Source organism: Scyliorhinus canicula, chromosome 4 (assembly GCF_902713615.1).
Source record: "Scyliorhinus canicula chromosome 4, sScyCan1.1, whole genome shotgun sequence".
Classification (NCBI taxonomy): Eukaryota; Metazoa; Chordata; class Chondrichthyes; order Carcharhiniformes; family Scyliorhinidae; genus Scyliorhinus; species Scyliorhinus canicula.
The window spans coordinates 230,489,085-230,504,067 of NC_052149.1; the positions used below are offsets into that span (position 1 = coordinate 230,489,085).

General features: G+C 47.1%; 1 protein-coding gene across 1 annotated transcript in view; it reads right to left on the reverse strand.

The window, feature by feature from the left end:
* Window positions 1–14,983, reverse strand: part of LOC119965442 (calcium/calmodulin-dependent protein kinase type II subunit alpha) — a 123,549-nt gene that overhangs the window by 24,040 nt on the left and 84,526 nt on the right. Inside the window, exon 10 of the mRNA XM_038796226.1 lies at window positions 11,157–11,199. Coding sequence (XP_038652154.1) covers window positions 11,157–11,199 — 43 coding nt within the window. The remainder of the gene's footprint in view (window positions 1–11,156; window positions 11,200–14,983) is intronic.

A 14,983-nucleotide genomic window follows, 5' to 3' on the forward strand; every position in this document is an offset into this window, starting at 1 on the left:
AGAGAGAGGTGGTAAGGGATTGGGAGGGGAGGCAGCGAGAGAGAGGTGGTAAGGGGTTGGGAGGGGGCAGCGAGAGAGAGGTGGTAAGGGGTTGGGAGAGGGCAATGAGAGAGAGGTGGTAAAGGATTGGGAGGGGGCAGCGAGAGAGAGGTGGTAAGGCATTGGGAGGAGCAGCGAGAGAGAGGTGGCAAGGGATTGGGAGGGGGCAGCGGGAGAGAGGTGGCAAGGGATTGGGAGAGGGCAGCGAGAGAGAGGTGGTAAGGGATTGGGAGGGCCAGTGAGAGAGAGGTGGCAAGGGGTTGGGAAAGGGCAGCGAGAGAGAGGTGGGAAAGGGTTGGGAGGGAAGGCAGTGAGAGAGAGGTGGTAAGGGAGTGGGAGGGCCAGCGAGAGAGAGGTGGTAAGGGGTTGGGAGGGGGCAGCGAGAGAGAGGTGGTAAGGGATTGGGAGGGGAGGCAGTGAGAGAGAGATGGCAAGGGATTGGGAGGGGGCAGCGAGAGAGAGGTGGTAAGGGATTGGGAGGGGAGGCAGCGAGAGAGAGTTGGTAAGGGATTGGGAGGAGCAGCGAGAGAGAGGTGGCAAGGGATTGGGAGGGGCAGCGGGAGAGAGGTGGCAAGTGATTGGGAGAGGGCAGCGAGAGAGAGGTGGTAAGGGATTGGGAGGGGGCAGCGAGAGAGAGGTGGCAAGGGGTCGGGAATGGTGGCATAGTGATAATGTCACTGGACTAGTAAACGAGGAAGCCACAGTAATGCTCTGGGGACTCAGGTTCGAATTGTCGTAAAAACCCATCTGGGTCACTAATGTCCTTTAGGGAGGGAAATCTGCTACCATTACCTGGTCTGGCCTACATGTGACTCCAGACCCACAGCAATGTGGTTGACTCTTAACTGACCCCTGAAGGGCAATTAGGGATGGGAAATAACACAGCCTGCAACGCCCATCTCCAATGAATGAATTAAAAATGTTAAAAAGGACAGTGAGAGAGGTGAAAAGGGGGCGGTAGACACACGATAATGATGCCAGCAGGGGGCGAGACTGAACCTGACCTGGTGATGGGGCGAGACTGAACCTGACCTGGTCTGCGGAATTGTTCCTGTGGGGCAACGGCAGGAATTACAGCAAAAGTGGAACTTTTGAATGATTTGAAGATTCCACCTCTCACCCAACCAGTAAAACCCATGGAGCATTATTGCTTGTTGTAGATTGAGGTGGGCAGGCGCGAGAAACACTGCCATGAAAAAATTCCTGCTCGAAATGTCTCTGAATATAATTATCTGAATGAATTAAACTGAAGAACTCGCATTCATATAGCGCCATTCAGAACCTTAGCTCTTCTGAAATGTTTCAACAGCAACAACAACAACAAAAGCTTATATTTATTTATTTTTTAATATAAATTTAGAGTACCCAATTATTTTGTGTTCCCAATTAAGGGCAATTTAGCGTGGCCAATCCACCTAACCGGCACATCTTTGGGTTGTGGGGGTGAAACCCACGCAGACATGGGAAGAATGAGCAAACTCCAATGATTCGAACCCAGGGCCTCAGCGCCGAAGTCCCAGTACTAAACACTGCGCCACGTGCCACCCACAACATAGAACATAGAACGTAGAAAGTAGAACATTACAGCGCAGTACAGCCCTTGATGTTGCGCCGACCTGTGAAACCCCTCTAAAGCTCATCTACACTATTCCCTTGTCATCCATATGTTATCTAATGACCATTTAAATGCCCTTAGTGTTGGCGAGTCCACTACTGTTGCAAGCAGGTTATTCCACGTCCTTACTACTCTCTGAGTAAAGAACCTACCTCTGACATCTGTCCTATATCTATCTCCCCTCAATTTAAAGCTATGCCCCCTCGTGCAAGCCATCTCCATCCGAAGAAAAAGGCTCTCACTGTCCACCCTATCTAATCCTCTGATCATCTTGTATGCCTCAATTAAGTCACCTCTGAACCTTCTCTCTAACGAAAACAGCCTTAAGTCCCTCAGCCTTTCCTCATAAGATCTTCCCTCCATACCAGGCAACATCCTAGTAAATCTCCTCTGCACCCTTTCCAATGCTTCCACATCCTTCCTATAATGCGACGACCAGAACTGCACGCAATACTCCAAATGCGGCCGCACCAGAGTTTTGTACAGCTGCAACATGGCTCCGAAACTCGACCCCTCTACCAATAAAAGCTAACACACCGTACGCCTTCTTAACAACCCTATCAACCTGGGTGGCAAATTTCAGGGATCTATGTACATGCACACCGAGATCTCTCTGCTCATCCACACTACCAAGAATCTTACCATTAGCCCAGTACTCTGCCTTCCTGTTATTCCTTCCAAAATGAATCGCACTTTTCTGCATTAATCTCCATTTGCCATCTCTCAGCCCAGCTCTGCAGCTTATCTATGTCCTTATCTATTGTAACCTGCAACATCCTTCCGCACTGTCCACAACTCCACCGACTTTAGTGTCATCTGCAAATTTACTCACATATCCTTCTACGCGCTCCTCCAGGTCATTTATAAAAATGACAAACAGCAGTGGCCCCAAAACAGATCCTTGTGGTCCACCACTAGTAACTGAACTCCAGGTTGAACATTTCCCATCAACCACCACCCTCTGTCTTCTTACAGCGAGCCAATTTCTGATCCAAACTGCTAAATCACCCTGAATCCCATGCCTCCGTATTTTCTGCAATAGCCTACTGTGGGGAACCTCATCAAACGCTTTACTGAAATCCATATACACCACCCATCAACTGCTTTACCCTCATCCACCTGTTTGGTCACCTTCTCAAAGAACTCAATAAGGTTTGTGAGGCACGACCTACCCTTCACAAAACCATGTTGACTGTCCCTAATCAAATTATTCCTTTCTAGATGATTATAAATCTCTTATAAACCTTTCCAAGACTTTGCCCACAACAGAAATAAGGCTCACTGGTCTATAGTTACCGGGGTTGTCTCTGCTCCCCTTCTTGAACAAGGGGACAACATTTGCTATCCTCCAGTTTTCTGGCACTATTGCTGTAGACAATGACGACATAAAGATCAAAGCCAAAGGCTCAGCAATCTCCTCCCTAGCTTCCCAGAGAATCCTAGGATAAATCCCATCCGGCCCAGGGGACTTATCTATTTTCACACTTTCCAGAATTGCTAACACCTCCTCCTTACGAACCTCAAGCCCTTCTAGTCTAGTAGCCTGAATCTCAGTATTCTCCTCGACAACATTGTCTTTTTCCTGCGTGAATACTGACGAAAAATATTCATTTAGCACCTCTCCTATCTCCTCGGACTCCACGCACAACTTCCCACTGCTGTCCTTGACAGGCCCTACTCTTACCCTCGTCATTCTTTTATTCCTGACATACCTATAGAAAGCTTTAGGGTTATCCTTGATCCTACCTGCCAAAGACTTCTCATGTCCCCTCCTGGCTCTTCTTAGCTCTCTCTTTAGGTCCTTCCTAGCTAACTTGTAACTCTCGAGCGCCCTAACTGAACCATCACGTCTCATCTTTACATAAGCCTCCTTCTTCCTCTTGACAAGATTCAACTACTTTAGTAAACCACGGTTCCCTCGCTCGACCACTTCCACCCTGCCTAACAGGTACATACTTATCAAGGACACGCAGTAGCTGTTCCTGGAACGAGCTCCATATTTCAATTGTGCCCATCCCCTGCAGTTTCCCTCCCCATCCGATGCATCCTAAGTCTTGCCTCATCGCATCATAATTGCCTTTCCCCCAGCTATAACTCTTGCCCTGCGGTTTATACCTATCCCTTTCCATCGCTAAAGTAAACGTAACTGAATTGTGGTCACTATCACCAAAGTGCTCACCTACTTCCAAATCTAACACCTGTCCTGGTTCATTACCCAGTACCAAATCCAATGTGGCCTCGCCTCTTGTTGGCCTATCTACATACTGTGTCAGGAAACCCTCCTGCACACATTGGACAATAACGGACCCATCTAAAGTACTCGATCTATAGCGTTTCCAGTCAATATTTGGAAAGTTAAAGTCCCCCATAACAACTACCCTGTTACTTTCGCTCCTGTCCAGAATCATCTTTGCAATCCTTTCCTCTACATCTCTGGAACTTTTCGGAGGCCTATAGAAAACTCCTAACAGGGTGACCTCTCCTTTCCTGTTTCTAACCTCAGCCAATATTATGAAAAATGAAATGAAATGAAAATGAAATGAAATGAAATGAAAATGAATGAAAATCGCTTATTGTCACGAGTAGGCTTCAATGAAGTTACTGTGAAAAGCCCCTAGTCGCCACATTCCAGCGCCTGTCGGGGGAGGCTGGTACGGGAATCGAACTGTGCTGCTGGCCTGCTTGGTCTGCTTTAAAAGCCAGCGATTTAGCCTGGTGAGCTAAACCAGCCCCTATTACGTCAGTAGACGAGTTCTCATCAAACGTCCTTTCTGCCACCGTAATACTGTCCTTGACTAAAAATGTCACCCCTCCCCCTCTTTTACCACCTTCCCTGAGCTTACTGAAATATCTAAACCCTGTAACCTGCAACAACCATTCCTGTCCCTGCTCTAGCCATGTCTCCGAAATGGCCAAAATATCGAAGTCCCATGCTGCAAGTTCACCCACTTTATTCCGGATGCTCCTGGCGTTGAAGTAGACACACTTTAAACCACCTTCCTGCCTGCCGGTACACTCCTGCAACCTTGAAACCTTACTCATGACCTCACTACTCTCAACCTCCTGTATACTGGAGCTACAATTCAGGTTCCCAACCCCCTGCTGAATTAGTTTAAACCCTCCCGAACACCATTAGCAAATTTCCTCCCCAGGATATTGGTACCCCTCTGGTCCAGGTGTAGACCAACTCGATTTGTAGAGGTCCTACATACCCCAGAATGAGCCCCAATTATCCAGGTGTCTGAAACCCTCCCTCCTGCACCATCCCTGTAGCCACGTGTTCAACTGCTCTCTCTCCCTATTCCTCGCCTCGCTAGTACGTGGCACGGGTAACAACCCAGAGCTAATAACTCTGTTCTAGCTCTAAGTTTCCACCCTAGCTCCCTGAATTCCTGCCTTACATTCCTATCCCTTTCCTACCTATGTCGTTGGTGCCTATGTGGACCACAACTTGGGGCTGCTCCCCCTCCCCCTAAGGATCCCGAAAACACCATCCGAGACATCACGGACCCTGGCACCGGGGAGGCAACACACCAACCGCGAGTCTCTCTCATTCCCACACAATCTCCTATCTATTCCCCTAACTATGGAGTCTCCAATGACTAATGCTCTACTCTTCTCCCCCCTTCTCTTCTGAGCAACAGGGACAGACTCTGTGCCAGAGACATGTACCCCATGGCTTACCCCTGGTAAGTCATCCCCCCCAACAGTATCCAAAGTGGTATACCTGTTACTAAGGGGAACGACCACAGGGGATCCCTGTACTGACTGCTTCCTCTCAGCCTCTCTCACCGTCACCCATCTATCTTCATTTTTCGGAGTAACTACATCCCTGAAGCTTCTATCTATGACCCCCTCTGCCTTCCGAATGATCCGAAGTTCATCCAGCTTCAGCTCCAGTTCCCTAACACGGTTTCTGAGGAGCTGGAGATGGGTGCACTTCCCACAGGTGAAATCAGCAGGGACACTGACGGCGTCCCTCACCTCAAACATTCTGCACAAAAGCTTATATTTAAAGCTGGCTTTAACATAATAAAGAGCCGCAAGGCGCCCCACATACGGGTGATAAAGCAAAATTCAACTCTGAGCCACAGGAAGGGGTGTTGAGGCTCATGGTTAAAAGCTTTGCCATGGGCTCTAAAGGACGTCTTACTGGAGCAGAGAGAGGGAGAGAGGAGTTTGGGGAGCCAGAGCTAAGGGCCTGGGTAGCTGAAAGCCAATGGCGGCGTGACTAAAATTAGGGATGGTCACGAGACAGGAATTGGAAGAGCACCGTGGTCTTGGAGAGTTGTGAGGGTCAGCTTCTCAAGTACTATGGAAGTGTCATCGCTGCTTCAATGTAGTCAATGGTCAACTGCAGGCTCCCGCAATTTGCAATGTGATAAATTCAGGGTGATCTGTATTGACTGAGGGGCAGACATGGACCCCGGACATTTTGACTTCGAAATGCTGGCCCTGAGATTATTTTGGTCCACTTGAGAGGGTAGACAGGACCTCCAATTTAACGTTTCCTCCAGAAGACCGATGCTGGATGATCACCTCTGCCCTTTGACGCTCCCCTGTCTGACCCCTGACCCCCAGGGTCATTAATGTGCTGGTCTCCGCCAGTCGCTCCTACAGCTTTGTCCTTCTTTGCTCGGTGCCACCTCAGGCAAGTGGAAAGCTTGTGATTCACAACATCGGCCGTTTAGCTGCACAGATTTCTTTTACGTGCAGCTTTTGGTGATATTCTGGTGGGAGCAGTTAAATAAGGTTTTACGATAATTTACTGACAAAAGCAAAATGGAGAGGAAAAGGGAGCAAATCTTGCAGGGGCTCCAAGCATGAATCAAACCTGGCTGAGCACTGTCTTGTCAATCTGTACCAAACAGTGCTCTGTTAGGCCCTGGACCCTGATCTTCCTAATGCAGTTACAGCTCTGCTCCAATCACAGGCACGGCAATAGGCCTTTACTCAAAAACATCACCATTTGATGATAGCTCTCTGATGGGATCATCAATCTCCATTAAGGGAGAGGTAATCGAGTTCCCTTAGAGCAGATAGGGGTCAATCAGCTCTCACTAAGGTATTCATCTCCATTATGTCAGCGCAAACAGCTCAATAGTGAAGGTGGGAGGAATCAATTTGTCCCGAACTCTCTCCTTAATAACGGTAAATAGAAGCTAACCACTCAGTCGCAAACTCTTATTTCCTTTCAACGACAGCCAGGTTCCCTCTCTATTCGACCTATTCCTCCCCGGGGAACAGTGGAACCGATCCCGATGTTTATGCCTCACCCGACATCTCAGAAACAAAATCACCTGCCCATTTATCATTCTGCTTGCGGGATCTTGCTGTGCACCAAACAGCTACTGTGTTTCCCACCTTGCAACAGTGACTACCCTTCAAAGTTACTTAACCGACTGTAAAGCTGGAGGGAGTGTGGTGGAGATTAAAATGATTTCCCTGAGTCGAGAGGGCGAGATTAGTAGGAAAGAATGCTTCTCACTCTGGAAGTGAGGGGACCTGACAGAGGACTTTTAAAATGAAGAGGCTTCCGAACAGGGTAGATTTGGAGAGCTTCTTCCACTTGTGGGAGAGTTTGCAACAAATCGAATAAAAATAAAGGAGGAATTTCTTCATCCGTGATTTCGACATTACAACAGCGACTGCATATCAAAAGCTCCAAAGCAGATCCTGTGAAAATCACTATCTAAATGCAATTCTTCCTCACATAGCGAGTGCTGGGTACGTGGGACTTGTCAGCTGAGGAAGTGGCTGAATCACACTGGTACGTACAAAGCGAGCTTGATGCACACGTGAGGAAGGGATAGGGTGGGTGCAAGGAGGCAAGCAGAGTTGACCATTTTGGCCAAAAATTAGAAAGACAAATTATTATCGAAATGGAAAGCAGATTCAAAACGGATTGGGGTAGAGGGATCTGGGTGTCTTTGTTCATGAATCGCAAAAAGTTGGTACGCAGGTACAGAGTGTAATAAATAAGGCAAATGGAATTTTACCGTTTATTGCAAAAGGACTGGAGTATAAAAATAGAGAGGTGTTGTTGCAATTGTATAGGGTGTTGATGAGGCCATATCTGGAGTAGTGTGTCCAGTTTTGGTCTCCTTATTCGGGGAAGGATGGGGTGGCATTGGAGAGAGTTAGAAGAGGTTCACCAGATTGTTTCTGGGGATGAAAGGGTTAACGTGTGAGGAGAGATTAAACAGTTCGGGCTTTTACTCGTTGGAGTTTAGAAGGATGAGCGGGGATCTGATTGAGATATATAAAATAGTAAGAGGGATTGATAATAATCTTTATTATAATTTATAATCTTTATTATTGTCACAAGTAAGCTCATGTTAACACGGCAATAAAGTTACTGTGAAAATCCCCTAGTCACCACACTCCGGCGCCTGTTCGGGTACACTGAGGGAGAATTCAGAATGTCCAATTCACCTAATAAGCACGTCTTTTGGGGCATGTGGGAAGAAACTGGAGCACCCGGAGATAAAGTAAACGTAGACCAAATGTTCCCCCTTATGGGGAAATCTAGAACGAGAGGTCACAGATAGAGGTTGAGAGGCGGCAGATTGAGAACTGAGATGAGGAGGAACTACTTCTCGCAGAGGGTGGTGAATATGTGGAACTCGCTGCCCCATAGGTGCGGTGGAGTCAGAGTCATTAAATAGTTTCAAGAAGGAGGTAGATATATTTCTGATTTTAAAAACGGGTTTAAAGGGACATGGGGAACAGGTGGGGAGATGGATTTGAGACCAGGGAGAGATCTGATTGAATGGCGGAGCGGGCTCAAAGGGCTGAATTGCTTAATTCTGCTCCTAATTCCTATGTCCCAAGAGGAAGCTTGTGTGGTGCATAAACACCATATACACCAGACAAATGAATCAAATGTCGGTAGGGGAACATCTAGGGGACAGCGGCCATTGTTTCATAACTAGGCTGGATATGGAAAAGTCCAAGGAGCAGTCCGGAGTAAGAGTAATTGATTGGAGGAGAGCCCGATTTCAATGGGTTGAGAATGGGTCTGGCCCGGATAATTTGGAGGCAAAACGGTAAAGACACAATGAACTGTCTGTAAAGAAGGGAGAGTTCAAGTGCAGTCAAGGTATATTCCCGCAAAGGGGAAAGTAGGGCAAACAAATCCAAAGCTCGCTGATGACAAAAGAGATAGAGACCGAGATGAAGAAGGAAAAGGGGTGCATACGACAGATATCAGGTGAAGAATATAATTGAGAACTAGGCTGAAGATAGAAAGTTCAGAGGAGAATTGAAAAAGCAAGTAAGAGAAGCAAAGAGAGAGCATGAGAAGAGGCTGGCAGCTAAACTAGGAGGGAATCCAAAATGTTCTATAAGACTATAATTAGTAAAACGGTGGTAAAAGGAGTGGGGCCCACTAATAATAATAATCATCATCATCGTCGCTTATTGTCACAAGTAGGCTTCAATGAAGTTACTGTGAAAAGCCCCTAGTCGCCACATTCTGCCGCCTGTTCGGGGAGGCCGGTACGGGAATGGAACCCGCGCTGCTGGCCTTGTTCTGCATTACAAGCCAGCTGTTTAGCCCACTGTGCCAAACCAGCCCAAAAAAGGGGATTTGCACATGGAGGCAGGGGACATGGCTGAGGTACTAAATGAATACTTTACATTTGGCTGTACCAAGGAAGAAGATGCTGCCCAGGTCATGGTGAAAGAGAAGGTAGTTTAGAAATGTTCTTTGTTTCAAACTGTTAAGGAAGAGATATTGGATAGGCTGTCCGTACTTAAAGTTGATAAGACACCAGGCCCGGGTGAGATGCACCCAAGGATACTGAGGGAATACACAGGATACAGGATGCAGAGGCACTGGCCATAATCCCTGACCTTCCTTGGACCCAGGTGTGATGCCAGAGGACTGGAAAATTATAAATGTTACATCTTTGTTCAAAAAAGGACCCTGTTCCAAAAAGATTGCAAATTTAAATTCAGTAGCGACAGGCCAATCAGTTTAACTTTCATGATGGGGAAGCTTTTTGGAAATAGTGATTTGGGAAAAAATTAATACCAGTTAATAATTAGCTTGTTAATTACTTGTTAGTGACTAATAGTCACTTGTGAAAATGCATGTTAATTTTTTTTTTAATTTAGTGTATTCAATTCATTTTTTCCAATTAAGGGGCAATTTAGAGTGGCCAATTCACCTACCCTGCACATCTTTGGGTTGTGGGGGCGAAACCCACGCAAACACGGGGAGAATGTGCAAACTCCACACGGACAGTGACCCAGAGCCGGGATCGAACCTGGGACCTCAGCGCCGTGAGGCAACAGGGCTAACCCACTGAGCCACCGTGCTGCCTTGAAAATGCATAAAGTAAAGCCAGCACAGATGTATTGTCGGCAAATCGGGATTAACTAACTCACTGGACTTCTGTGATGAGATAATAAGAGGGTTAATGAGGGTAACGTTGTTGATGTGGTGTACATTTGATCAGGTGCTGCACAACTGACTTGGAACCAAGTTAGTGCTCATAAAATAAAAGGAGCAGTAACAGCATGGAAATAAAATTGTCTGAGTGATGGGAGAGAGTGGTGGGGAACCATGGTTGCTTTTTGGACTGGAGCAAGTTTTATAGCAGAGTTTACCCATGGGTCGGTGTGAGACCCCTGCTCTTCCTGATATATATTAGTGACTTAGTGTACAGAGCACAACTTCAAAATTCAGGGACAACACTATCATGAACTGTGAGGGGCACAGGGTTAAACTTCACGAGGACATAGAGAGGCTGGTGGAATGTGTGGACAAATTGCAGACGAATTGTAACACAGTGAAGTGTGAAGTTATTTGTTATGTGTGAGAGACAACATAAAACAGAGGCTGTCATTCTAAAGGGGATTCAGGAGCAGAGACACCTGGGTTTATAGGTGCAAGGATCATTGATGGTGGCAGGGGAGGGCAAGAGAGTGGTTAATAAATATGGGATTCCGGGTTTTATCGATAAGGTCATGGAGTAGAAGAGGAAAGACGTGATGATAAAATAAGTGTTCTCCGTTTCTGTTTCAGATCCAATTAGGCACATTATAGCCCTCAGGACTTAACATTGAGTTCAACAACTTTAAAATGTGACCTTCCTCCTCCATTTCGACCCCCTTTTTTAACATCCCATGCATTTTTTATCTCAATGCAAAATCTCTCCCCTTTCCCCCCGTCCCATTGCGCCGTCTGTCACTTGTTCTCAAGTTTGCTACATCTTGTTGCAATTTCTCCCAGCTACAGTGCAATATCCAACACATTTCCCCCCTCTTCTAATTCGGATAACGAGTCAAATGGACTCGAAACGTTAACTCCGATTTTTCTCAACCTGCAGACGCTGCCAGGTGAGTTTTTCCACCGTCCTCTGCTACTGTTTGAGATTACGATAGACCTGTGTTTTCAGGCGCAAGTGACTTTACAAGTGTCGGGGCAACTTGATGTGGAGACGTCGTTGATGCATTGGAAAGTAGAGGAAAGTTGCTGATAGGTTTGCCTTACCTGAGAAGTTTCGCGTGGCCAACATTGTGGTGAGGATCGCCCCCTGCAAACAAAGGGAAAGACTAACCATGAGCACAGGGTATTTGGATAATGCTGCAGTTTGATGTTCTGGTCCAACTCCAAGTGAACTGGATTCATAACAAAACCAGTGTGAATGAGAGCGAGCACGAGTATCCAATCTGCGGTGTACAAAGTTTGCTCTGGCATTTGTGAAGACCATGTGAAATGGCTCTGAATCCTGCCCAATTAGGTTTCCTGGACAGCACGACCGCTCAATCTCCTCGTATGGAACATGCAGGATTTTCTAAACTCAATTTGATGTAATTTAATCACTTGATGATCGTTCATTTCTGATACACCCTTGTCTCTGCTTTTTAACCTTCCTGACATTTTGGAAAAAAGTTTGTTTTCAGGATTTAGACATCGCTGGCAATCCCAGCATTCATTGCCCATTCCCTAATTGCCCTTGTAAAGGTGGTGGTGAGCTACCTTCTCGAATTGCTGCAGTCCATGGGGGTGTAGGCGCACCCACAGTGCTGTTAGGGAGGGAGTTCCAGGATGTTAACCCAGCGACAGTAAAGGGATGGTGATATCGTCCCAAGTGACGATGGCGAATGGCTTGGAGGGGACCCTCCAGGGGGTGGGGTTCCCAGGTATCTGCTGCCCTTGATCTTCGAGATAATTGAGGTCATGGGTTTGGAAGGTGCTGTCGAAGGAGCCGTGGTAAGTTGCTGCAGTGCATCTTGTAGATGGTACCCACTGTTCATCAGTGGTGGAGGGAGTGAATGTTGGTGGATGGGGTGCCAATCAAGCGGCGGCCGCTTTGTCCTGGACGGTGATGAGCGTCTCGACTCTTGGCGGAGCTGCACTCATCCAGGCAAATGGAGAGTATTCCATCATACTCCTGCATCCTGAATCTCAACCCCTTTCATCTCAGCTTCCAATTAAAACTGAACCTGATCATTTACAATGCAACAGTGACTCACTGCACTCTTTTGAAATGTGCTGCATAATGATAAATGAACACAGCTAGAAATTCGTAATGGGTAAACCGACTGTGCTAGACGATGCAATTTATAATTGCTCTCTATGGTAACTCCAGGTACAATAAACAAATGTAACTCCATGATTGAAGAAAGGTGTGAGACAAATCAGGAAATTATAAACCCTGTCAGTTCAACATCTGTTGGGGGGGAAATTATTGGAATCTGTAATTAAGGGCATAGTGACTGAACACTTTGAGAAATTTGAGCCGATTAGAGAGAAGCCACATGGATTTGCAGAGGGGATGTCACAGCTAATTTAATATTTTGTGGAAGTTATTAAATTAGGAGATTGGTTAAGCCAGGAGAAGACAGAGGGAGGACTAATGGATTTGTACTCAAATTGGAAGGGAATGACCAGTGATCACGAAATCATAGAATCCCGACAGTGCAGAAGGAATCCATTCGGCCCATCGAGTCTGCACCGACCCTTTGCAAGAGCATGCCATCTAGCCCCCCTCCCTCAACCTATCCCTGTAACCCTACCAAACCTTTAAACACTAACGATTTAGCATAGCCAATCCATCTAATAATAATCTTTATTATTGTCACAAGTCGGCTTACATTAACACTGCAATTAAGTTATTGTGAAAATCCCCTCATCGCCACATTCCGGCGCCTGTTCGGGTACCCAGAGGGAGAATTCAGAATACCCAATTCAGCCAACAGCACGTCTTTCGGGACTTGTGGGAGGAAACCGGAGCACCCGGAGGAAACCCACGCAGACACGGGGAGAACGTCCAGACTCCGCACAGACAGTGACCCAAGCCGGGAATCGAACCTGGGACCCTGGTGCTGTGAAGCAACGGTGCTAACTCCTCTGCTTCCGTGCCAACTCCTAAGGATCTTGTGCTGGGGCCCACATATTCGCTATAGTTGTTAATGACATGGCCAACAGAACAGAGAACCAAACATTCATGTTTTCCAATGACTAGAAGACTGGTGACAAAGAGGGGTTGGTAGGTACAGTGAGCGGGCAAAGTTGTGGAAGATGGATTTCAATGCAGGCAGCTGTGAGCTCCTCCATCATGGATGGCACAAGAATACCTCTGAGTATTTTCGGAAATGATGAAAGGCTACAGATGGAGAAAATTCACAGAGGTTTAAGGGATCACGTACACAGATCACTAGAATGCAGCGGTCAGGTACAAAGCGTAATCGAGGAGGCCAATGGAATGTTAGCCTTTATGCCCAGATGCCTAGAGTACAAAGGAGATGAGGTTTTGCTGCAGGTTTACAGCTTGGCTTCCTGCCCCTGGCTGGGGTGGTGGGCGGGGAGGGGGTCTCCAATCAGGGGGCACGGTCTCAGAATCAGGGGCAGGCCATTGAGGGGAGGAGGAATTTTTTCACTCATTGGCGGCTGATTTTATTTAGAGTTCAGAGGTTGGAACAGGCGAAAGGGGTTGAATCGCCTGGCCCTGTTGCAGTCCTGTACGTCAGGTCGTGAATCTGTCCATCCAGTTCAGCAACAAGCACAGAAAGTGCAAATTACCCCATTATCGTCCATTATTCCTCATGTACTTTCATTCCTCCAGTTTCTGACAGAGGTGGACACGTGTATCCCACAGAAAATTTTGGAACACCGGGAACATTCTGACCCAGTAGGAGGCCATTCAGCCCTTCCATTGAGTATATACTGTCTCTCCCAACTTGGTGCCATCTGTAAATTTGGACATACAACTCCCCATTCTGCACTGCACTGTAAATTCTATTTCTTCCGTCAATTCATTTATATACAAGTGAGAACCTAATGCCCCAGTGCAGATCTTGCTGGAACGTCACTGGTAAGGTGAGCATTTATTGCCCTTCGCTAATTGCCCTACTTGACCCGCTGCAGTCCATCAGGTCCACCCGCTGACCCCACAGAGCTGTTCGGACAGGAGTTCCAGGATTTTGACCCAGCGACAGTGAAGGAACAGCGATATATTTTCAAGACAGGATGGTGAGTGGCTTGGAGGGGAACTTCCAGCTGGGGGGGGGGATTCCCATGTATCTGCTGACTTGGTCCTACTGGGTGGTAGAGGTCACAGGTTTGGGAGCTGCTGTGGAAGGAGCCTTGGCATCTCCTGCCAAGCAGACCATGCTCTTTATTCCAACTCCTTGGGTCTTCCATAATAATAATCTTTATTATTGTCACACGTAGGCTTACATTACCACTGCAATGAAGTCACTGTGAAAAGCCCCCAGTCGCCACATTCCGGCACCTGTTCGGGTACACAGAGGGAGAATTCAGAATGTCCAATTCATCTAACCTGCACGTCTTTTGGGAGGAAACCGGAGCACCCGGAGCAAACCCATGAAGACACGGGGAGATCGTGCAGACGCCTCACAGACAGCGACTCAAGCGAGAATTGAACCCGGGTCTGATGTGTTGGGCGCTCTGGATCCGTGAAGCACATACAGGCCACCAACACTGAAGATGGTTCAACGCTATTTTATTAACTCTTATAAATTGCTAGACATACTATTACTGTGGGTTTACACAATGCTAGATTAACTAGAGACCTGTGCCTGTCCTAACCAGTCGAATCACTCAGCACGTGGTGAGAGTCTGTGCTGTAACTGATAAGCTCTTGTGCTTCTGAGAGGCAGCATCCAGAATGAGCGTGAAAAGTGATGCCCTCTGTCTTTATAGTGCGTGTGTTCTAACTGGTGATTGGTTGCAGTGTTTGTGCATGTTGATTGGTCCTAATGTATGCACATCAGTGTGTGTGTCTGCACCATGATATACTGGTGTTTATTATGACAGGGTCCCTTGCACTGTGAAGCAACAGTGCTAAATAC